At 36.1% G+C, this 23,739-nt stretch overlaps 1 protein-coding gene across 7 annotated transcripts in view; it reads left to right on the forward strand.

The window, feature by feature from the left end:
• The window catches only part of TOPBP1 (DNA topoisomerase II binding protein 1), a 60,816-nt gene that overhangs the window by 23,900 nt on the left and 13,177 nt on the right, over positions 1-23,739 (forward strand). For 5 of the 7 annotated variants that reach the window (XM_077865091.1, XM_077865094.1, XM_077865096.1 and 2 more), the window contains 11 exons: positions 2,991-3,202; positions 5,022-5,308; positions 12,718-12,891; positions 12,982-13,091; positions 17,526-17,649; positions 18,203-18,349; positions 18,472-18,574; positions 19,691-19,883; positions 21,502-21,722; positions 22,768-22,934; positions 23,158-23,269. In XM_077865091.1, the coding sequence (XP_077721217.1) occupies positions 2,991-3,202; positions 5,022-5,308; positions 12,718-12,891; positions 12,982-13,091; positions 17,526-17,649; positions 18,203-18,349; positions 18,472-18,574; positions 19,691-19,883; positions 21,502-21,722; positions 22,768-22,934; positions 23,158-23,269 (1,850 nt within the window). The remainder of the gene's footprint in view (positions 1-2,990; positions 3,203-5,021; positions 5,309-12,717; positions 12,892-12,981; positions 13,092-17,525; positions 17,650-18,202; positions 18,350-18,471; positions 18,575-19,690; positions 19,884-21,501; positions 21,723-22,767; positions 22,935-23,157; positions 23,270-23,739) is intronic. The other 2 variants (XM_077865093.1, XM_077865095.1) reach the window with 2 other exon arrangements.

Consider the following 23,739-nt stretch of genomic DNA (forward strand, 5'->3'; position numbering starts at 1 on the left):
AGTAATGAAGATTTGGGAAGGGGAAAAAAATGAACTTGAAGGTTACTTCCAAAATCCAAATTAGCCCAACCCTTAAGTGTACCTTAGGTGGGGACTATTTTAAACGGGAAGTAGAAACTATTATATCAGTAAATGTAAATGAACTCAACTTTTATATTTAAAAAAAAAAGTTCTTGTGGGTTAGATCTTGAAGCAACACCTAAAATCATTTTAAACAGGAGACACACCTAAAACATTGATTCAGAACAGCTGGGGGGAAAAAAAAAGATGGGCAAAGGTATGTCAAAGAACTGTAAACAGAAAGGAGGGATTCCACTTCTAATGTCAGACAAATTTGGATTCAAATGAAAAGGCATTAAATAAGAAAAAGAAGAGCAATGTAAATACAGAACTATTCACACTACATTTAAAACATATACCAAAAAGAGCATGACTGTTGTTCATAAGATAAAATAGGAAATACAAGGGTGGAATCAATAGAAATACATTATTTGTAGGAGACATTAATTCCCATCTTTTACTTGATGAGAGGTCAACATAGAAAACAGGGAAGGATCTAGATTTCAGTAGCATAGTCATCTACCCTGAAACAGTGAACATACCTTTTTGAGTGCCTGTAGAGCACTTATAAACATTGCCTATAAAGAAATTGGCCACAAAGAAACCTTAATAAATTCCTTAAAGTAGAAAGAGTACAGGCAATACTCTCTAATCATGATGCAGAAAGACTAGAAATGAGTAGTAATAAATAGAAAACTGGACATTTTAGAACTATTTCATAACCCCTTGTTCCAAGAGGAATTCAAACCCATTTATAAGCCTAGAAATCATTATCAACCCAATGGTAATAAGGAATCCCAGTGCCCAGACTATGATACTAAAATACCATTTTCTGCTAAAAGAAACTAAAATGTAAAGAAATGATTAATTCCAGATCTGGGGCAGGAAAGGTGCCAATGAGTCTGGGACACTTGTTGGACCAGATAGCAAGGACTATTGAGGAATTTGTGTCAAAAGGACCTCCACTGGTCAAAGACAGGAAAAATTTTAAGAATCACTAGAGAAAATAATGGCAGTGTTTCCAAACACATCAAATAATGTTTAAATCATGATTTCATAATAACACCAAGCAAAGCGAATCAGTCATGTTTGAAAGATGTTGGGAAACCAGGCCATTATTTTGAAAGCTGTTTAGATAAAGAGAAAGGATCAAGTATTTATCTTGCCTTCTCCATGTAATCTGTATCATAGTACCATAATATTGGATAAGACCGTTTCCCTTTAAGAGATCTTCCAACAAATAAATGAAATAAGATAGGATTATAACTCCTAATGAATGAAAACATCTAGGCCTTGAAAATCAGTAATCACATGATACAGAGGAAAACATTATATGCCTTGTGCTGAAGAACACACTACCACCTAAAGTGGCCTTACCGAAATGATAAAACCTCAATCTGATGAAGCCTCTACATTCAACTACCGATTTATAGGAAATAGAATAATATGTTAAACTATAGTACAGGAATGCAGTTAGCAAAATCCAGACTCAGATAATTTTATGTTATAAATAATAGCAGTGGATAGTGAAAGAGGATGAAGCCTATAAGCCAGAAGACATTTTTAAAAAACTGTAGTGCCTAAGAATGCACTATGTGATAAAACTAAAGAAAGATAAGGAACTGATTGCCATAAATATCCAAATAGTGGCTAGTATTAAGAAGGGAGGTAAGGCAGGCTTGCAATTGAATAAGGGACACATAGGAGAGGTTCTGAAGTGGCTGACAAGATTCTGTTGTCTGATGTAAGTGATAGATACAAGGGTTTTCACCTTAATTCACTAAATTGTGTATTTCCTTTATTGCTGTGTTCTGTATTTGAATTATACTAAACAATAAAAAACTTTTTAGAAAAAAACTGAAGTTGCAGGAAATCTAGAAAGTAACAGAAGTGTGACACCAGATCCCACATAAGCAATGCTTGCAGAAAAATTCAGCAAAGTGACTGTATAAAAAACAGTAAATTTTACAGTATAAATTTCTGTATTTACTATACAGAAATCATTGACCTTCATACAACCTATTAGAAAAGCTAATGAAAACTAAGTTTATAATAAGAGATAAAATACTTAACAGGTTTAACATGAAACTTGGAAGAGCTGCAGAAGCTTATAAGATGCTAGTAAGAGAGTTTTTTGAATATATTTTGTAAAACCTCACTAAATAAGTGTGGCTTTAATAAGTTGCAGAAAGTTCAGTGAACAAAGTCTAGAAATAGACCCAAATACACACAAGAATTTTTGTGTATGATAAAAGTGATATTCCAATCATTGAAGAAGAGAGATGGCTATTCTATTTAGTAAATAGGATTAAAAAAATTTGGAGTTCCGTCTCATACCAAATAAATACCAAATGGATCAATGAGTTAAATGTGAAAAATGAAATCATTAAAGTACGAGGAAAAATGTGGGAAATTTAAAGAATCTTAAAAGTGGGGACTTAGAGTATAAAACCCAGAAGTTATTACCAAAAAAAATTCTAAATGTATGTCAAGTGATGGACATCTCTCCCCACACCGCATGTTCTCTGTGTTTAACATTCTGTGATCTTGAGCAAGTCACATAATTCTATCTTTTCCCAGGTTTCTTTACAATATTTTGTAAGATATTGGTATTACACAAATATAAAGAGTACCAAATAAGATTATGTGTGAAAATGCTTAGGGGAGACACAGTGGGCTAGAAAGGTACAATGTGTTATTCATACCATTGCTATGCTTCCTAGCTGTTCCATGCTTCCTTTTGGGAAGAAAGGCCAGAGTAGGTTGATGATGACTAATTAAGGAGGTAAATTTCAATATATCAACTTTTTATCAGTGAGTATTATCTTATACTTAGAACTCTTAACAACAGTTTTATCAGAAACTTCCTTCTTAACTTGCTCACTAGTTGTGTATATGACCATTTGCTTTTATTTAAATATAATTTTCAGCGTTCAAGAATTCTTTGTTCGCAAATCCAATGCAAAGAAAGGCATGTTTGCCAGTACACATCTTGTATTGAAAGAACCAGGTGGTTCAAAATATGAAGCTGCAAAGAAGTGGAATTTGCCAGCAGTCACCATATCTTGGCTGTTGGAGACTGCTAGAATGGGAAAGAGAGCAAATGAAAACCATTTTCTGATTGAAAAGTCAACTAAAGAAGGTTAACACTTTTATTTGTTCTTTTATATGTAGCTTTACAATCTGATGGTTTCTGGGACATGAATATATCAAAGCTTGTTTTCCATTTTTCACGTACAGTGTCATGCACTGCTGTTGAACATTCCTTATTGGGTGGCAAAATAAATGTGTTTATAGCACAGATATTTAATTTATATCTGCTTTCTACTGCAGGCACTGTCTGAAAGCTGGAAGATACGAAACAATCTAGGAGGATTCTGGGGTCTAAGCGTTTGAGGTCTTAAGATGCGGGCTAGGACTCTGTTTACCTTTTCTTCTGTGTCATATGCTGACACCATGTCATTCATGTGCTCTCTGGTCCTCTCATCTTTGGACTTCTGCGTTTTTCCTGTAACCCACATCAAGCTTGCCTCTTCATCCCTATCTTTCAGTTCTCAGCTTGAATGTTACTTTCCATGTGGGAAATCTTCCTTAACTCACCAAGTATGGCCTTTGTCTTGCCAGAATTCCCTGCGTTATCTCTTTTATACCTCTGATCCCAGTGGTCTAATTCTAGTTTGCTTTCATGTCTTCCCTACTCAGGTACAAGCTTTGAAAGGGCAAAGAATACTCGTGTCTTGTGCATTATATATTTCTGTTGTCTAGCATTGGACCTGGTGTGGCATAGCCATCTAATAAGTGTTTTTGTTAAATGTTGAAAAGGGAGGATCCCTGGGTGGCGCAGTGGTTTGGCGCCTGCCTTTGGCCCAGGGCGCGATCCTGGAGACCCGGGATCAAATCCCACGTCGGGCTCCCTGCATGGAGCCTGCTTCTCCCTCTGCCTGTGTCTCTGCCTCTCTCTCTCTTTCTCTCTCTCTCTCTCTGTGTGACTATCATGAATAAATAAATAAAATCTTAAAAAAAAATAAAAATAAAAAAATGTTGAAAAGGTAGGCAGGTGAGAGGACAGTTGCTCTTCTTCTAAGATAATGGCACCCCAGGGCAAACTTCAGGGACAAGTCAGTAGCTTGGGAACAGGTCTCAGAACCATTACTTACCCAGACAGACTAGAAATTTTACAACTGAAGCAAAGTGATATTTATAGATCATATTAAAATTTTATTAAGAACTTTGCAGAAACATCACTGTAGTTGTTAACTTGGAATATATGTAATTGGGATTTTTTTTTTAAGCCTGCCGTTGACTAAAATGACAATTTTTGGCAAATTGTGAGGTTTATTGAAAATATTTCAAGTTAAGATGAAACAGGAAATCTAATTTCATTTGTTTCAGTTGACATGGTTTGTCTGATTTAACATGTATTTTAACACATTGTTTGATTTGTTTTTTGTAAAGTAGGTATATAACTTTGTGATTTAAAGTGCACTTGTGGGACACGTGGTTGAACGTCTGCCTTTGATTCAGGGCATGATCCCAGGGTCCGGGACCAAGTCCCACATCAGGCTCCTGCAGAGAGCCTACTTCTCCCTCTGCCTATGTCTCTGCCTCTCTCTCTCTCTCTGTGTCTCTCATGAATAAATAAAATCTTTAAAAAATAAAAGTAAAGTGCATTGTGAGGGTTCAGTCAGTTAAACATCTGCCTTCAGTTCAAGTCATGATCCCAGGGTCCTGGAATCAAGCCCCACATTGGTTCCATGCTCTGTGAGGAACCTACTTCTCCCTCAGCCTCTGCTGCTCCCCCTGCTTGTGTGCTTTCTCTCCCTCTCTATTTCTCAAAGTCTTAAAGTGCATTTGAGAATTCATATGAAAACTAACAATACGATATAAAAATGTCAGCCTCTTTAGAGACAAAAGATGGCCTTAGTGGTTCACGTTTCTTTCTTGTCATTTTAAATCTCTAGAACAAAGTTTGGAAACTGAAATAACAAACAAGGTGAATCTAAATCCAGATACTCCAGAGCATCCTGTTGCACACCTGGAAACTCAGAGGAAAACAGCTGTTACACCTTTAGATATGAACCGCTTTCAGAGTAGAGCTTTCCATGCTGTGATCTCACAACACACCAAACAGGTTTCGACCTCCTCGCCAGTGGGACAGCCACTTCAGAAGGAGCCCTCCTTACATCTGGACACACCATCAAAGTTTCTGTCCAAGGACAAACTCTTCAAGCCTTCCTTTGATGTGAAGGTAAGGTTTATAGAAAATGGCCCTGGAGTTAACAATTTTGTAGTATATAAAGTTAAAGCTCTACATTCTGCATCACTTTTAAAGTTTATAATAGTAAGTTTTCCAGAGATATTGGCAGGTAGATTCATTTTACCGAGTCCTATCATATACTTAGTGTTGAGATAAGAGCCGGAGATAAAATAGTGTGAAATCAGGACTGGGGGCTGGGGCGTGTGGGTGGCTCAGTGGTTGAGCATCTGCCTTTGGCTCAGGTTGTGATCCCAGGGTCCTGGGATCAAGTTCCACATCAGGCTTCCCACAGGGAGCCTGTGTCTCTCAGGAATAAATAAATAAAATCTTAAAAAAAAAAATCAGGACTGGGTTCAAGTCCTAGACTGTCACGAACAGTATGATTCCAGACAGATCATTTAACATATACAGGTATAGGCTTTTTCTTTTGTACAGAGAGGATATCACTTGCTCTGAAAACTCACAGATTTATCATAAGGATCAAATGAAATGATCTGATGAAATAATCTTATAAACTATGATATAAACCCATTGCTACTTCTTTTTTTATTGTAACAGTATACTTAGTGCTAAATCTTGAAGAATGTGTCTATTACCTTATTTTGTAGTCATTTCCTTTGAAAAATGAGTTAAGTCTGCATCTTTGTTTGATCTCCTGAGCACTGGACTATGGCTCCCTTTCTAAGAAATGTATTCACAAATCAAGAACTCATTTGACAATAAATGGTTTCCTTTTTTCCCCAAAAAATTATTTTCTTCACTATTCCTTTAGTAGATGTTTCAAATGGCTATTCAAATCATTGATCATGAAAGAAAAAATGCACAATTGCAGTACTAGTCCTCTATTGGAGTTTTGCTGATAGGGTAATAAGCAGTATTCTGGGGTACCTGGGTGGCTCAGTTGATAAAGTGACTCTTGATCTCAGGGTCAGGAAAGTTCAAGCTCAGTGTTAGGCTTTAAAAAATAAAGCAACATTCTAATAATTTTTACTGGTGTGTTTTGGAGTAGGGTTATAAAATTTACAGACTATTCATCTTCAGAAAATAAATATGAATTAATATTTGGGACATTTTTTACCAAGTGAAACCTTGCTCACATCTTTTTCTAAAGTAATAATTTTATACTATGGTTAACGCTGCTCACTATGCCTTAAGAAATAGAGAAAAACCATTAGTTTGAAAACTGAGATCTAGAATCAGGCTTTGCTTTTTGCTGCCTTTTAAGGCAGGTCAACCTCTTTGGGCTCCATGATCCCCATCTATAAAATTGTAGAATATATTTAGATGATCTCTAAGGTCTCATTGCTCACAGACTCTTTGAATAGTAAATGAGATGATACTAGAAGGCAAGAAAATAGCAAAAATATTCCCAGTCATTGACACCATTCTTCTTTAAGATACCTTGCAGAAAGTTGATAGTTCTGAAATGGTCTCAGTGAAAGGCACAAGACACACTTAAAAATTTTCTCGTTTATTTTTATTTTATTTTATTTTATTTTATTTTATTTTATTTTATTTTATTTTTAATTTATGATAGTCATACAGAGAGAGAGAGAGAGAAGCAGAGACACAGGCAGAGGGAGAAGCAGGCTCCATGCACCGGGAGCCTGACGTGGGACTCGATCCCGGGTCTCTAGGATCACGCCCTGGGCCAAAGGCAGGCACCAAACCGCTGCGCCACCCAGGGATCCCAAATTTTCTTGTTTAGAAGCAAGTTTACTTAGCAGTGTTGTTTGTTCTTTTTGTTTTGAGGTTTTTGGTTGGGGTTTTGTTTGGGTTTTTTTTGTGTGTGTGTTTTGGGGTTATTTTTTTGGTTTTTGGTGATGCATAAAATGGTACTTCATCTTACAATCAGTGGTTCTTCAAATTGATGTAATATGGTATATTGAATGTTTTCTCTGAAAACAGAAGAGCCCATGAAATAATCACAAAATTGAACATCTGTTAGGCCTTACATTTTTAAAAAAATCTCCTGTTTAGGGGCAGCCCGGGTGACTCAGCGGTTTAGCGCCGACTTCAGCCCAGGGCCTCATCCCAGGGACCCGGGATCAAGTTCCCACCTAGGGTTCCCTGCATAGAGCCTGCTTCTCCCTCTGCCTGTGTCTCTGCCTTTCTCTCTCTCTCTCTCTCTCTCTCTCTCTTTCTCTCATGAATAAATAAATAAAATCTTTTAAAAAATCTGTTTAAACTTAATTTTTAATTGGCATACATCAGAAAAGTACAAACGTGCTGCTAAATGAAATGTTAGTTAACAGTTAGAAGGCCACTGTACATGTTCAGAAAGAGATCATTGCCAGTGCCACAGAGCCTTCCTCCTGTCTCATCACTGTTTCCTCCTCCCAATACCAGAGATAACACTCGTGACTTCTAACACTGTAGGTTTGTTATGCTTGTTTTTTAACTTTGAAACATGTGGAATAATATGCATTTTTCTGAGTCATTTTTGTTCAGCCTTTGTTTGAAAGCTGTGTCCATGTACCTGTAACTTTAGTTTATTGATTTCATTCCTGCATAATCTATTACATGGGTATATAGACATTCTTGTGCATGTCTCTTGGAATATGTGTGCATGCATTTCTTTTTGGTATATGCCTAAAAGTAAAATTGCCGGGTCATATTTCAACTTTAGTAGAGACTAACAAACTGTCAAAATGGTCGTATCAATTTATACTCCTACTAATAATTTGTTGAGCAGCCAGTGTCCCCCATTCTTGCCAACAAGGAATTAAAAGTTTTTTTTTTTAACTTTTCACTTGGAAATAATTCTTAACTTATAAAAAGTTACAAAATAAAAATACTAGAAGGAACATTTGCCCACCCTTTATTCAGAAATAGTTTTCATTACTTTCCAGATGGAAAGACTTTGTGTTTTTTGATTTCTTGTTTTATTAGAAAGAGTGATCTATCTAATCAGAGTGTTTATAATATTTCTATTCCATAGAACTTACTGATCTTTGTGGCCTGTAATGTGATCAGTTTTTGAGAACATTTTATGAAAAGATATATTCTCTATCACAGATAGTCCTTGCCCCGCCCCACCCCCCATACACAGAAGATCATTTTTTGTTTTAACTCATCTCATACTAAATGGTGTTTTCAAGTTTTCTAATATAGTATGTTTCTGGTTCTTGCATCACATATGGTTTTGTTTTAGGTGGGTGATTGCTATATTAGTGCATAGATACTCATAACTATTAATGTTACTTGAAATGTGTCCTTCATCTCATTTAATACTTCTTGGCTTGTAGTCAACTTTAAGTATCAGGATTTCAATCTCTTCTATCTTATGACTTTTATTTGCCTTATAACTCTGTTCATTATCTTATTTTAGCCTTTTGGGATTGCTGTATTTTAAATGTAGAATTGAGTTTTACTTTATGAGTCATTCTAAAGAGCTTTTTCTTTCAACGAGGTGACTTAAGCCCATTCACATTTAATACGATTTATATGTGGTCTCAATTCTGTCGTATGTTGTAATTACACATGCATGTATGTTACATGTTTCTTCACATATTGTGTCCTCTGTTTGGGAGGGTTTTTTCCTTTTTCATATTTAGGGAAGGGTTTGTTAGTTTTATTCTTAGGGTGTCCTTAACCCCCTTCTTAACTTTTTGTCAATTGTAAATTATGTTTTGACCCCTACTTATTATTGCTTCTGTTGCAGTCAGTGGTCTTACTCTGTTTCTCCATTTTCTCTCTTCCACTCTTTTTAATTAATTTATCTACTTTGTCAGAAAATAGTGTTTATATATACTTTAAACCCATGGACCTCACCCTTGTTTTAGTCTCTTTTTTTAAAACTTTTTTTTTTATTGTTTGTTTAAAGATTTTATTTATTTAACAGAGAGCACACAAGGAATGGGAGAGGGAGAGGGTGAAGTAGAGAGCCCAATATGGGACCCTATTCCAGGACCCTGGGATCATGACCTGAGCCAAAGGCAGATGCTTAACTAACTGAGCCACCTAGGCACCCCACCCTTGTTTTAGTCTTAACTCTAAGGTCAAATATGTGAAATGCTCAGTTCTTGTCTTTTGTGAAATTTCACTGTCATCTGTTGGTAGGATAAAGGCATCCTCTAGAATACTCGGGAAAGACACGTGTACAATATTTCCTGAGTTCAGCACATTCAAAGCCTTTACCACGGCCGTGATTCTTTGACAGATTGCATGGATATACTGTTCTCAGTTTGCTTTTTTTTTTCCCCTTGAGTTTCCTAAAAATGCTACTCCACTGCTGCCTTTCTTTGTGTATATTTTTGAAAATTCTGATGCCAATCTAACTATGTTGTTTTTTTATGATATTTCATCTTTTTTTTTTTTTTTTTTTTTTGGCCTGAGGACCATGTGGAGTTTTCTTTTATCTTTAAAGTCTAATTTTACAAAAATATGCTTAGATATTGATTATTCTCCATCATTTTTCCCTGATACATGGCAGTTGTTTAAATGTTTGGAATTTAGATCCTTCTCCAAATTTTTGGTCTGAGAGATGAGAAGAATGGAGCTGCCAGTCAACTGAGTTGAATGGAACGGGTTGGGATCAATACCTCAGAGCAAGAGTTTGTATTTTGGGTACATAGATATCCAAGTACCGTTGTCAAATAGACAGTTACGTATATAACTTGAAGTTTGGGCAATGATTTGGGCTAGAGAAAGAAATTTGGGGATTAGAGTTTGTAGGTGATATTTAAAGCCATATGGGAATAGATGCCAAGAGGGCAGTAGAAAAAATGTCCAAGGAACACTCTGAGGGGTTCACATTTAGAGGAGGAACCAGCAGGAGAGACTGAGAAGGAACCACCCATGAGGGAAGAGAAAGCCTTAGACATTCTTAGAAGCCACATAAGAAAGTATTTGAGGAAGGAATAGTTAACTGTGTCACATGCTGCTGAAAGTCAAGAAAGGTGAGGACAGAAAATTGACCACTGGATTTAGCATTATGGTAGGTTGTTGGTGATCTTAACAGAAAGGGTTTTGAGGACATGGTGGAAATGGAAAGCAGTGTAGACTCAAAAGGGAATGTGAGAAGTTTATAGACATTGAATATAAACAATGCTTTTGAGGGGCAGCCCCGGTGGCACAGTGGTTTAGCACCGCCTGCAGCCCAGGGTGTGATCCTGGAGACCCGGGATTAAGTCCCACGTCGGGCTTCCTGCATGGAGCCTACTTCTCCCTCTGCCTGTGTCTCTGCCTCTCTCTCTCTCGCTCTCTCTGAATGAATAAATAAATAAATCTTTAAAAAAAAAACAACAATGCATTTGAGGAATCTTACCTGTAAAGGGGAACCAAGAAATGGAGTCATTGCCATAGAAGAGTCAAAAGAAGGTTGTTTTGTTTCAAAATAGAAAAAATTAATTATATACCATTGTGGCCAGTCTAGTAGAGATTCAGTTGATGATGCAGACAAGAGGGGAGAATTGCTGAAGCCACATCCCTTGAATTGGTGAGTAAGGGTGGGATCTAGTGCTTAACTGGAGGGAAAGCAGTGTTAACAATGGCACAGGTGCAGAAGGCAGGTAGATGTGGTATGGGAGGTTCTGATTTCTTTTTTGTTTGAAGAATCTTTTTAAATGCTGTATAGAAATGTTTAAAAAAAATTAGCAAATAGAAAGCCTTACCATGTCCTCACAAAAAAGATTAAACATCATAAGGATCTATAAAGGTAATGTAGATCCTACTAAAAATGCAAGCAAAAAGTTTTTTTTTTTTTTTAAGATATTATTTATTTATTCATGAGAAACACAGAGAGAGAGGCAGAGACACAGGCAGAGGGAGAAGCAGGCTTCCTGAGGGGAAGGCAGGACTCCCATCTCAGGATCCCAGGATCATGACTTGAGCCAAAGCCAGACGCTCAACTGCTGAACCACCCAGGTGCCCCAAAAATAGTATTAAAAATATGAAAAGAATGATTGATGATAGGCACTAGCCCTACTAGTTATTCAAACATCATGTGAAGTTGCAGTCATTGAAGCCGTCAGTGTGTCATCAAATGAGCACTCAAATTGATACACTCCATACATAGGAGAATGTATTATATGATGAAGGTGGCATTCAAACCAGGCAACTGGGTAACCATCTGAGGAAACAGTTGGGATGAAAACTCACCCTTTACATCAGAATACATTTCAGGGGATATTTATTTCAATACAAAAAGTGAAGGCATAAAAATTACACAACAGGCCGTGAGTTAGTTTTTCAATAATCCCACCATTAGAAAGACCTTTCTACCTGTAACATACACCCTAAAAGAAATAAGAGAGTCATATGAATCTGACAGCATTAAAAAAATTCTCCACATTCAATTGCAGATTTTATAAATGTGCGTTATAAAAGTCTTTAAAAATTCTCCCTGGCAAAAACTTGACAAATGACAAATTTGGAACAAATGTGTATATATCTCAGTGGATATGTGTACATATAAATTCATACAAATATATTCAGTGAATAAAAAAAAGAGAGAAACCAATGGGAAAAATGGCAAAAAATAGGAAGACATAACTGTCACAAAAAATTAAATAGAAATGTTATATATGCATAAAGATGTTTAATCTCATTTAGTATTAAAGGGTGGGAAATTAACCTATCAGGCAAAAAAGAAAAATCTGATTACCCACTGTGCCGTCAAGCATGTTGAAAAATACTACTGCTTTGCTCATGAGAATGCCAACACTGTTACATAGATTTTGCTTAAATGTTTCCGTTTACTCTTACATGTGCAAAATGGTGTGTGTACAATGGTGGTGGTCTGTTGCATTATACTGGCAAAAGATTAATCTAAATATTCATCAGTTGAACAGTGGTAAATACAGTCAGCTGTGTGTATGGAATACTGTTAATACAGATTGAAAAGAGAATGAGCAGCAGTGGCCTGGATAGTGGTGGCCCCTTCTCATGAGGGAGCTGTGAGTGGCTCGGGAACAGGAATATATCTTGTGCTTTTCAGGTTTTTCACAATTCTCAGATCTGTCTGACTGATTAACCTTACAGTTCAGATCTTGCTTATAAGCCATCCCTGATTGTTTCCATCTGTGTTTATTACTCTTTGTTCATTTTGCTTTTTGATGTTCTTCATTTTAACTGTACCTCCCACTCTAAGATTCAGCCAAATATGATGAGCAGAGCTGAAAATATAAGTGTGCTACTTTCTTTGAACCCATTTGCCGGACAGTATGAAATTTTTTTATTATGTTTAGATACAGATAATATTTCATTTCTTTTATTGTTTGGAGGACACTAAAGCTGTAATCCAATTAGTTTTGAAAATTATGTCTCTTCTCTCTCTCCTTTTTTCTCTTTCCATGTACTCTTGACCTCCCTTTTCCCTTCTCTCCCTTCTCTTCTGTCATTTCCTCCTCTTCTACTTTTCTTTCCCCCCCTTTCTGTCTCCCCTGCCATACATATAGGATGCACTTGCAGCCTTGGAAACTCCAGGAGGTCCCAGCCAGCAGAAAAGGAAACTGAGTACACCACTTTCAGAAGTCATTGTCAGAAACTTGAAACTTGCTTTAGCAAATAGCTCTCGAAATGCTGTTGCTCTTTCTGCCAGCCCTCGGCTGAAGGATGCCCAATCAGAGAAGGTAGAATTAGATCACTTATTAAAAGCAAGTTGTAGGTAAAATATTTCTGACAATAAGAGTTGATCTGTTTCTTTTATTCTCCATGGACAGGATGAAGCTCCAAAGCCACTTCATAAGGTAGTGGTATGTGTGAGTAAGAAACTCAGTAAGAAGCAGAGTGAACTGAATGGGATCGCAGCCTCTTTAGGAGCAGATTACAGGTAGTTGGCCCATCTTTCTGTTTGGTACTGATACTGTCTAAACGTATAGGAAAACCTAAAGTTAATTGTGAGTATCCACAAAGGAACATTTACTTTGCCTTTTAGTGTGTCATTGTCTACAGTATCTCCAGTTGATTTTTCATTTACTCTACATCCGTGAAAAATGCCCTCTCCTGTATCAATTCATGTTGATATATATATATTCTTTAAGATATATACAACCAATATTTGAAAACCTATTTTGTGCCACTCACTATTCTAGAAACTTGGGTTCTGTGAATTTAATAAGTACAGTCTAGAAGAATCCTGACGAAATACATTTAATAAGAGTCCTAGGACAGTCACTCATATGAGGTATGAAATTAAGCATATTTGTACCTTAGTGACTTTCAGAGTAGAGTCCTTTTGTGAGCAGTACTAGAGAACTGCAGCCTTCCTGTATTCCAGTGGTCTTTTTGTAGGATGGTTTAATTTCTATTCATTTTCACTACTTTGGAGACATAGATGATCAGATCTGCCCTCCACCTGACTGCCAAGCTAGAGACAGGCCTCTAGCATAGATGTCATATGTGCCAGGGATTGAAGGAGCCTTACCCATGCCAGCCAATCCTGAATCAATCATACTCTGCAGTGCTAGCTTCCTTGATCATTTGTATTCAGCTATTTGTAGATTAGCATAATGATTGGTTCTACAAGTAACAGTTTGAGAAGTATGTTTGGCTTTATCTTCCCCTTTGGTAAGTCTTATTTTGGTTAGCATTCTATTTGATAAATTAGATCAGGAGAATATAAAAATAAAATGTATCTGGAATAGTTATAAGTATCTTAATGTGTTTAATGTATCTGTTGTAGAAAATCTTTTTACTTGTTTAGACTAATATTTGTATTACCTGTTTTATATATATTATTATATAATAACTACTATATGATTATGTATTATTATACTCCTATTACCTTTTACCACTTTCTGGCTCTTAGTATGAACCAAGCTTTATCTTGTTTCATTCCCACAAGAGTCCTTTGATGAGAATATATACTTTTGTCAAAATTGAATGCTTTATTGTTGATTGTTTTTGGATGTGAACTTGATGTAAGACGTAAAAGGAGGGGATCCCTGGGTGGCTCAGTGGTTTAGAGCCTGCCTTCGGCCCAGGGCGTGATCCTGGAGTCCTGGAATCAAGTCCCACATCAGGCTCCCTGCGTGGAGCCTGCTTCTCCCTCCCTCTGCCTGTGTCTCTGCCTCTCTCTGTGTCTCTCATGAATAAATAATAAAATGTTAAAAAAAAAAAAAAAAAGGCATAAAAGGAACCTCTAGGACTTGAATTTTAACAAGACTTAAAATTCCCATCTTCTTGGTGTGAAAAATAGAATCTGAAATTCCTGAATAAGATTTTAACTGATTAAAAGTTTGCATTCAGTCAGTTCCTTGGGGTGCCTGGGTGGTGCAGTCAGTTAAGCATCTAACTCTTGGTTTTGGCTCAGGGTCATGAGATTGGACCCTATGTCAGGCTCTGCACTCAGCAAGGAGTCTGCTTGAGACTTCTCTCTGTCCACCCCCCAACTCTCGCACTCATGCTACTCTAAATAAATAGATAGATGATAGATAGATAGATAGATAGATAGATAGATAGATAGATAGATAGATCGATCGATCAATCTTTAGGGGGAAAAAATCTATTCCTGAAAGGGATTTCTCAGGCTTGGTGATACATGGAGGGAAGAACACTTTAATATGTGCAGGTTACAATATTCATATGTTCATAGGGCAGTCTGTCCTCAAATGAAACTGTCCCACTTGTTCCCATCCATAAGCTAGAACCAGAACATCCTGAAGAGATCATCTGACACTGCCCCCCCACTTCTCACAGTTAAACATTGAGACCAGATCTCCTCAGCATGTCATAGCATTACCTCTTCTAAAAGGATTTCACAAATATAACAACTACTTTTTTTTTTTTTTTTTTTTTTTTTTAAGTAGGCACCATGCCTAGTGTGTAACCCAATGCAGGGCTTGAACTCACCACCCTGAGATCAAGACCTAAGCTGAGATCAAGAGTCAGACACTTAACCAGCTGAGCCACCTCATAACTTAACTATTTTTATAATTTTAAAAAATGAAAATCATCAGAAGGCTCGTAATCATAGAGTATATGTTTAGTGTGCAGATGCCTGTGCCTGATGACACTGGAAGAAAACGGTGTATTCATATGTTTGCATATGTATGTAAAATCACTTAAAATGCTGCAGCCACAAGGCTGAAACAGATAAAGAGACCTAGATACCATGAGCAGCATTACCAAGAGTTGTTCACAATTTAGCAAAGTTACAAATTAAGCAAAGTCTAGTCTTCCGTCAATTACTTAGTAGTTGGATGTTCAATATATTAGTGTATATTTAAACTGAAAAAAACCCCACTTATGTTTGAGGGTAAAACAGGCTTCTAGACTCCTCTAATTTTATAAAGAGACTTTTTTTTACCTCTGAATTTGTGTCAGAACATTAGAAAATCATGTAAGATACGGGATAATTGTATGTAAAACTGTTCCTCAGAATTTCTAGCATCCTTTGACCTTACTAAGTGCTAATAGCACTCCTCATCTTATAAACATATACTGTAACAACCAAAATCACTCCCACAAATTTACAAAGTAGCTTGTAAAGTAAATTAACAATTTTGCTGAAAGCACTGTTGTAGACTAGAGAGTGGGCAGGTTAACCATCTGTTTTTGTAAGTGAGGTTTTATTGGAACAGAGCTCTGCCTCTTCATTTCCATATTATCTATGGCTGCTTTCATACAAGGCAAGTATTGAGTAGTTGTAACTTTTTACAGTTGAAACTATAACAACTTTCTGCCCTGAAAAGCCTAAAATACTTATCATTTGGCCTTTGAAGAAAAAGTTTGCTAATTCCTGATCTAAACCATTTATGAAGGTTGACAGTCTATGAAGGATCTCTGAGGACTGAAACTCAGTTTCCATATCATCACAGTGAGGAGTGAAGCAAGATGAATCGGGCAGAAATGTTCCTCTATTTTTTAAATTATCTTTATAATTTATGTAAGTTTGTATTGTTTTCCCTAACATCAGAAGTAGAAACTATTAGAAAGACTTTAACAACTAAATTAGGCAAGATGTTCTTTACTATTATTTTTAAGGAAACAGACAATAGAATAGGAAATAGAGATGTTTATAATATAATTTAGAAGGATATATGCGTGCCTTCTTAATTTGTTAAACTTGGCTATTTAAAAAGTTTGGATATATTTCTTATTTAGGAAGTGGAAAGTATATTCAGTGTCCTTAATGAGAAACCTCTATTTATTTTGGTGATTATATTCAGAAATACAATTTTTACTTTCTCTTTGTTTTTACTTGATTTTCTGAAGGATGGCATATATTTTATAATTTTTGGATTATTTTCCTAGGTCAGAAAACTATTACAGGGGAAGAATTGAGAGATTGTAGCATAATATAATTGTGTAGGTTTTTTTTTTTTTTAATTATTTATTTATTTATTTATTTATTTATTTATGATAGTCACAGAGAGAGAGAGAGAGAGGCGGACACACAGGCAGAGGGAGAAGCAGGCTCCATGCAACGGGAGCCCGATGCGGGATTCGATCCCGGGTCTCCAGGATCGTGCCCTGGGCCAAAGGCAGGCGCCAAACCACTGCGCCACCCAGGGATCCCAATTGTGTAGGTTTTTAAGTAAAAACTGGCCCTACCACTTACTGAAAGGCCTTAAATGTGTTACTTAACCTTCAGTTTCCTTATCAGTAAAGTGGATATAATATCAGTGTGTTAGGATTGTTGAGAGGAGTAGGTGAGATGTTGTGTAAAGTACATAATTTATTATGGCATAGAGCAAATGTACAATGATTAGTGACTGCCAATAACCAGAGGACAGATTGGATACTTTGCCTGTTTTATTATTTGAAAATAATGTTACTATAAAGTGATACTCATTGTAAAAAAGAAAATTTAAACAATTCAGAAAAGTATAAAGAAGGAAATAATATTTTTAAAGAATACCTTTCCAGGGTAGCCCTGGTGGCGCAGCAGTTTAGCGCCACCTGCAGCCCGGGGTGTGATCCTGGAGACCTGGGATCGAGTCCCGCATTGGGCTTCCTGCGTGGAGCCTGCTTCTCCCTCTGCCTGTGTCTCTGCCTCTCTCTCGCTCTCTCTGAATGAATAAATTTAAAAAAAAAAAAAAAGAATACCTTTCCAGATATCTTTCTGCACTTACATACCTAGAGATATATGTGTAAAATTTGACGACCCCCCCCCCAAAAAATGGAGCCTGTCATTTAATGTCCATGTTTACTCTAGATTGTGAATGTTTTTGAAGGTGAATATATTCTATTGATAGAGAGTAATGATCACCTTCAACTCAGGTATTTCTCTTAGTTACGTGTTTTTTAAAATTTGTTTCAGATGGAGTTTTGATGAAACCGTGACTCATTTCATTTATCAAGGCCGACCAAATGACACTAACCGAGAGTATAAATCTGTAAAAGAAAGAGGAGTACACATTGTTTCAGAGCACTGGCTTTTAGAAGTAAGCAGTACTTTTTTCCTTCCCTATCTATTAAATGAAAATGAATACAAACACTATTTCAAGACACAAGCCAGTTTCCATGTATGTAAACAAGTTCGATAACCTTAGTTAACAGTGCACATTTCATGTCTTTGGCATTAAAAACTTAGCTCAGTCCCTAAGTACTTAACAAGTCTTTTAATTTCTCTCTGATTCTTTTCACTAATTAAAAATGATGTGAAGGGTAATGTTATGATAATTTAAGGAGAATTAATTTAGCATGCTAATGCAGTTTAGAACTTTTCTAAGTATTCCCAGGAGTATGAATGATACCTTGACAAAAGCATAGGAGTGAGATCTTACTCTTCAGTGTACATAACATTAAAAAGTGAGAACAATTTTGTCACTTGTATGATGGACATTTCAGTGTCACCTACTTTTCAGAACTTTAATTCTGCAAAATTTTGCCATCTTAGGACATAATATATTTGTTTGTTGTCCTTATTCTACTTAATGTAATTTATTCACTAAGAGGTTTTTCAGTCCTGTTTTAAAGCATGCCATTATATTGCAGTGTGCCCAAGAGTATAAACATCTTCCTGAATCTCTTTATCCACATACTTATAATCCCAAAATGAGCTTGGATATCAGTACAGTGCAAGATGGCAGAATCTCTAATAGTCGACTGCTCTCAGCTGATTCAACGACAAAGGATGATGAGGTAGATGATACGGATAACACATTTACCGTCTCCTTAACCTGAATGGATAATCATATCATACAGTGCTATGGAACTTATGCAGTGACTTGGTTTAAGAAATTGTAACTTTTCTCCTTGAATAGCCAGATCATTTGCCTGGAGAAGAAAACGATATAGACAATATGACCACCAGTAATAAAGAATCCGCAACATCAAATGGAGATGGAAGGAATGACTCTAAAGGAGGTAAAATATTTTAAATTGCAAAAAAAAAAAAAAAAATTTATACATATATATCTTCCATACGAAATGCTTCCTTTGCATGGAAAAACAAAGTTGTTTTTCATTCACTATAAAGCATATATTTGAGGATTGAATTGAAGTTCCATGCCAATCATTAAGTAATGATATGCAGAGCTTTAGTGATTTATTAAGTGTCAAACTTGTGAAATCTGTGGGACTAGGTATTTTACAGAGTTAGTGAGATACAGCCCTATTCTATTAAAGGTAGGTGGAGTTGGTAGTTTTGTAAAAATTTGGTTTTTGGTTCAGTTCTTTTTAGTAACTTTCAAAAAGCTTTAGTATATATATAATATATTGTAACAGTTTATGGTGTTAGAAGAATTAAAACACGAGATACATTCACCCTACTTCCTCAGTGTCCTTTGACTCTGTTTTGAGTGACTCTTAGCAGTGCTTCATTTTGAATCATCTTTCACAATTGCATGAATGGCAATTTAGCCCATCGCTTTTATGGGCGTCCAGGCTATTTCTGATTTCTTAGTATTAACAAAGAGTGCTGCAATGAGTAACTTTGTATCTATAGATGTCCTATTTTTAATGGATTAATATTTTCTGTTTTCTTAACTCATCTTACCCTACTGGAGCTTTCCCGATGACTTACCTATTTAGTCCCACTCAGTTCATTCCAAAAGTGTTTATTTCATACCTATTTTTGTGTTCGATCTATAAGAAAAGATAAATACATTGTGGTCTGTTTTCAGGGACCACAGGGGGAAATCACATATAATAATTCCTGTAATGCATCTGAGTATGGTACATAACACAGGAGAGAGTCAGAAGCAAGCAGAGAGCTCTACAACAGGGATAATTACCAGGTCTTAGCAGTGTGTCTTGGAAGGGCTTCTTGTTTTTTTTTTTCCCCCCCACATACAGTTGTCCTGGTAAGGACTGCCTTTATGTTCTGCAGTATTCCTAGTCTTAGTACATTACTGTAGCCTGTAGTAAGAATTCAATAAATATCACGTTAATAAATTTATGTCTATCCAAATCTAGATGAAATAGTTAATGTGAATGAGATACGATAAAAAGAAATCTAATTGGTATAATTTGTGTTTCAAGCTCTGACACAGACTTTGGAGATGAGAGAGAATTTTCAAAAGCAGCTGCAAGAGATAATGTCTGCAACATCAATAGTGAAACCTCAGGGACCAAGGGCTTCCCTTTCAAGAAGTGGTTGTAACAGTGCTTCTTCAACCCCTGATAGCACTCGCTCTGCCCGCAGTGGGCGAAGTAGAGTCCTGGAGGCACTGAGGTATGTATTTGTCACTGATGGCAGAAGGAAGTGACCAGCGGACTTGAGAGAAGGGAACTCATTTAGGCTCCTGCTGGCTCAGTTCCATGAGTTAAGCCTAATTTTGCATCCCTCCCTCTTTTCTTTGTCAGCAAAGCAGATTAGAATATCAGGACGAGGAAAAGAGTAATATTACTGGGCTTTTATTTAGCCCAAACTTATGTACGTTGTATATAGATACTATATTGGTTGTGCAACCTTTGACTGGCTAGCTTTTCCCCCTTCCCCTACTTCTAGCTTTTTCTCCTTCCCTCCCTTGTTCCAAGCGGTTCTAGAATTCTTCTTTGAGGTAGAAGCAGACACAGGTTTGTTCCATACTAAGCAACTGCTTCATTGTGGTGTGATTAATATTTTTTATTGCCTCCCCTGAAAAAGAAATGATTTTAAGATCCAGTTTGCTTCATTTAAAATGAATTCAATGAAAAAAAAAAAATAAAAAAATTAAAAAAATTAAAAAAAAATAAAATGAATTCAATGGGCAATTCTCTCTGTTCTTTCATGTTAGTATTAATATTAGTTCTAAATTAAAGGTATTTCTTATTAGAACTACATGTATTTTATTTTCTTTTTACAAATTTATCCTTTAGGAAATGTTGATCACAGTTCTCAGTGTGATATGACTTAAGTTCAGTAGCATAACTTCATCTTTTTCCTGATAGAATCTCCAATTGTATGATGAACGTTAGGGGACTTGTATCTTAAATTGATTGCTAGAACTATGTATCTATCTTAAGCTACATATGTATTTCATGAGGCCAATTCTGTATCTGCATACTGAGTGAAAGTGGCTTTTTTTTTTTTTTAATATACTTTAGGTCATGTTTTGTCATTACAGAGAGCCTAAATTTTGTGCCAAGTCAGAGTAGATAAATACATTCAGAATAAAAGAATGAGGCGAATGAACTCTGGGATACCATCAGCTTTCATAAATTATTTTTGCTAAGATTCCTTTTATATATTTATACATAGAAGGAAAATTGTTGGTATTATATTTACTTTCTAGTGGAATTGGTACAATTATGACACAAAACACACTTTATTCTAGTTCGGAATATAGCTGATCTTAGACTCTGAGAGGTTTGGTTACCAAGAGCCAAAGGGACTTTCTTTTAAAGCAGTTTTTATAGTACCCTTCCTGTGTAATTACAGTTCTTATTATTTCAAGTGATAAAAATACAACCACTGGTAAGCAAAGTAACTAGTTTTCTAAACATTACCATGTTTCCCTAAGCCTATATAATTAAGAGAAATTCTATTTTTAAATGTAGCAATCATTTTAGAATTTTAAAACAATTTCCTGACAGTAAACTTTCCCTTTTGAAGTTTTAAATATATGGACGTTTAGTTAAAATAGATGTTTTCTTTTCTAACTAAAGCATTTTTGTAAGTTTCTGGAAGAAATATTTTAAAAAGAAAAAATGTCCCCACAGTTCATTTATTCAATACTTTGAGGTGCTTACTCTGCTAGATAGTGGGTATATAAAGGTGAGCCTCAAATTTGCAGTCTAATTTACAAATTTATGAGTGTAGATTTTGTTATAGCTATATTTTTATTAAAATTGTCACTTGTATTCTTTAGGCAGTCTCGTCAAACGGTACCTGATATCAACACAGAGCCCTCCCAGAATGAACAGATCATTTGGGATGACCCGACAGCCAGGGAAGAGAGAGCAAGGCTTGCCAGCAATCTGCAGTGGCCTAGTTGTCCCACACAGTATTCTGAGCTTCAGGTTGACATTAAAAAATTGGAGGATTCTCCTTTCCAGGAGCCTTTACATGATCCAGAAATTGCTGAACAGGGTAATGAGAAGAAATCTATACATTTGTTTGCATTAAGTGTATGTTGACTTCTTAAAACTAGATAAGCACTTGGGGTTCTCTGAATTTAACACATGTAAACAAAAAACTTACTAGATATTTCTGATTTGAGTTTAATGTAAGAGTCAGAGAAATAATTATAAATTGAGGCAACTCTGTATCAGTAAAATTGAAGAATATTTTTGGCTCTTAAATATGGAAATTGAGGATTGGACAGTTTTTTCCAGACATAGTTTTCACTATTGTTCTTTCTCTCATTCCTTTGTACATTTGTATCCTTAATGTTTGTCTTTTTCTCAGTCCTCTTATTTTCACTAAGCCTTCTAAATTCCACCCAGCAGGTACCTAGATTTGTTCCTTGGATTTGTAGGTGTTCCTTTCTAAATTCTCCTAGTTTTTTCCCTTGGGCTTTACCTTGAAGACAAAATGATTCCTGTCTTTCATCTTTGGTCATCTTTTTCCCCATTTTCTCGTATCACTTGAGCATGCATCTGCACTAGCTAGATTTTCTTCAAGTAGAGCACTGCTTTCATTTTATAAGTTTGGGTTACATTTTACTGTTGAAACCTTAGTATTTAAAGAAAGGGTTGGCAGAAGCCCACAGATAACACTATTTGCCTTTTAAAAAGCTAATTAAGGGCAGTTCGGGTGGCTCAGCGGTTTAGCGCCGCCTTCAGCCCAGGGCGTGATCCTGGAGACTCAGGATCGAGTCCCACGTCGGGCTCTCTTCATGGAGCCTGCTTCTTCCTCTGCCTGTGTCTCTGCCTCTCTCTCTCTCTCTCCTCTCTGTGTATTCTAATGAATAAATAAATAAAATCTTTAAAAAAAATAAAAATAAAAAATAAAAAGCTAATTAATTACATTTATTTAAAAGCTCTAGAAATAGGCTACTTCTTTTGCATGTACTTTTTACATTCCAGAATTTGTGTTTAATTTCATCTTGGTTAAGACAGATGAGAATATTTGCCCGAATTTGTTCTTAGTCGTATTTGGATAACATCACACTGCAGCATTTTATTGCCCTCAGCAGTCTGTGATCCCGGAAACGTGTGTGTGACTGAAGCCCCAAAACACCCGACCTCTGAAGAACTGGAAACACCAGTAAAAGACAGCCACCTGATCCCTACACCTCAAGCTCCCAGTATTGCCTTCCCCCTAGCCAACCCACCTGTGGCTCCACACCCTAGAGAAAAGGTTAGTTTATCCTTTTATGATTGCCTTTTTGATATTACTATTATGCTGCATTAAAAATTTGCTGTCAGTATGAAGAGTTCGCAAATGTTGAAACCTGCATTTCTTCATGTTATTATTTCTGTATTTGAGAAAAGATTAAAAATGTCACTTTAAAAAGCCCATATACCTGATTGATAACCTTTTTAATGTTAATTCTTTCTAAAATAAAACTCTTCCATTTCAGATTATAACAATAGAGGAAACCCATGAAGACTTGAAAAAACAGTACATATTTCAGTTGTCGTCTCTGAATCCTCAAGAACGTATTGATTATTGTCATCTGATTGAAAAACTAGGTACAAGTGTTTTTTTAAGTCAAAAATGTAACCTTATTTGGAAGGCAGTATAGTAGCATTTCTAAGATCTACAAATTGAGAGGAAAAAAGATGGGTGGGGCACCTGACTCAGGTAGAGCACGCCACTCTTAGTCTTGGGGCCATAAATCATTGAAATTACAGACTTAAAATAAAACTGTATTTTAATGAAGTTGAAGGTATGGTAATACCTGGAGAGGAGCTCCTTTTTATGTAACATTCTTATTCTACTGTTGTCAACCTCTCCACCTGATGTCATTCTGGTGCTCTATAGTAGGACTATCCAATAGAAAGAGAGCCACATACAGAATTTTAAACTTAGTGGTAGTCACATTTTATTTTATTGTTTTTTTAAAGATTGATTTATTTATTTATTCATGAGAGACACAGAGAGAGAAAGAGAAGCAGAGACATAGGCAGAGGGAGAAGCAGGCTCCATGCAGGGAGCCCGA

Source organism: Canis aureus, chromosome 22 (assembly GCF_053574225.1).
Source record: "Canis aureus isolate CA01 chromosome 22, VMU_Caureus_v.1.0, whole genome shotgun sequence".
Lineage (NCBI taxonomy): Eukaryota > Metazoa > Chordata > Mammalia > Carnivora > Canidae > Canis > Canis aureus.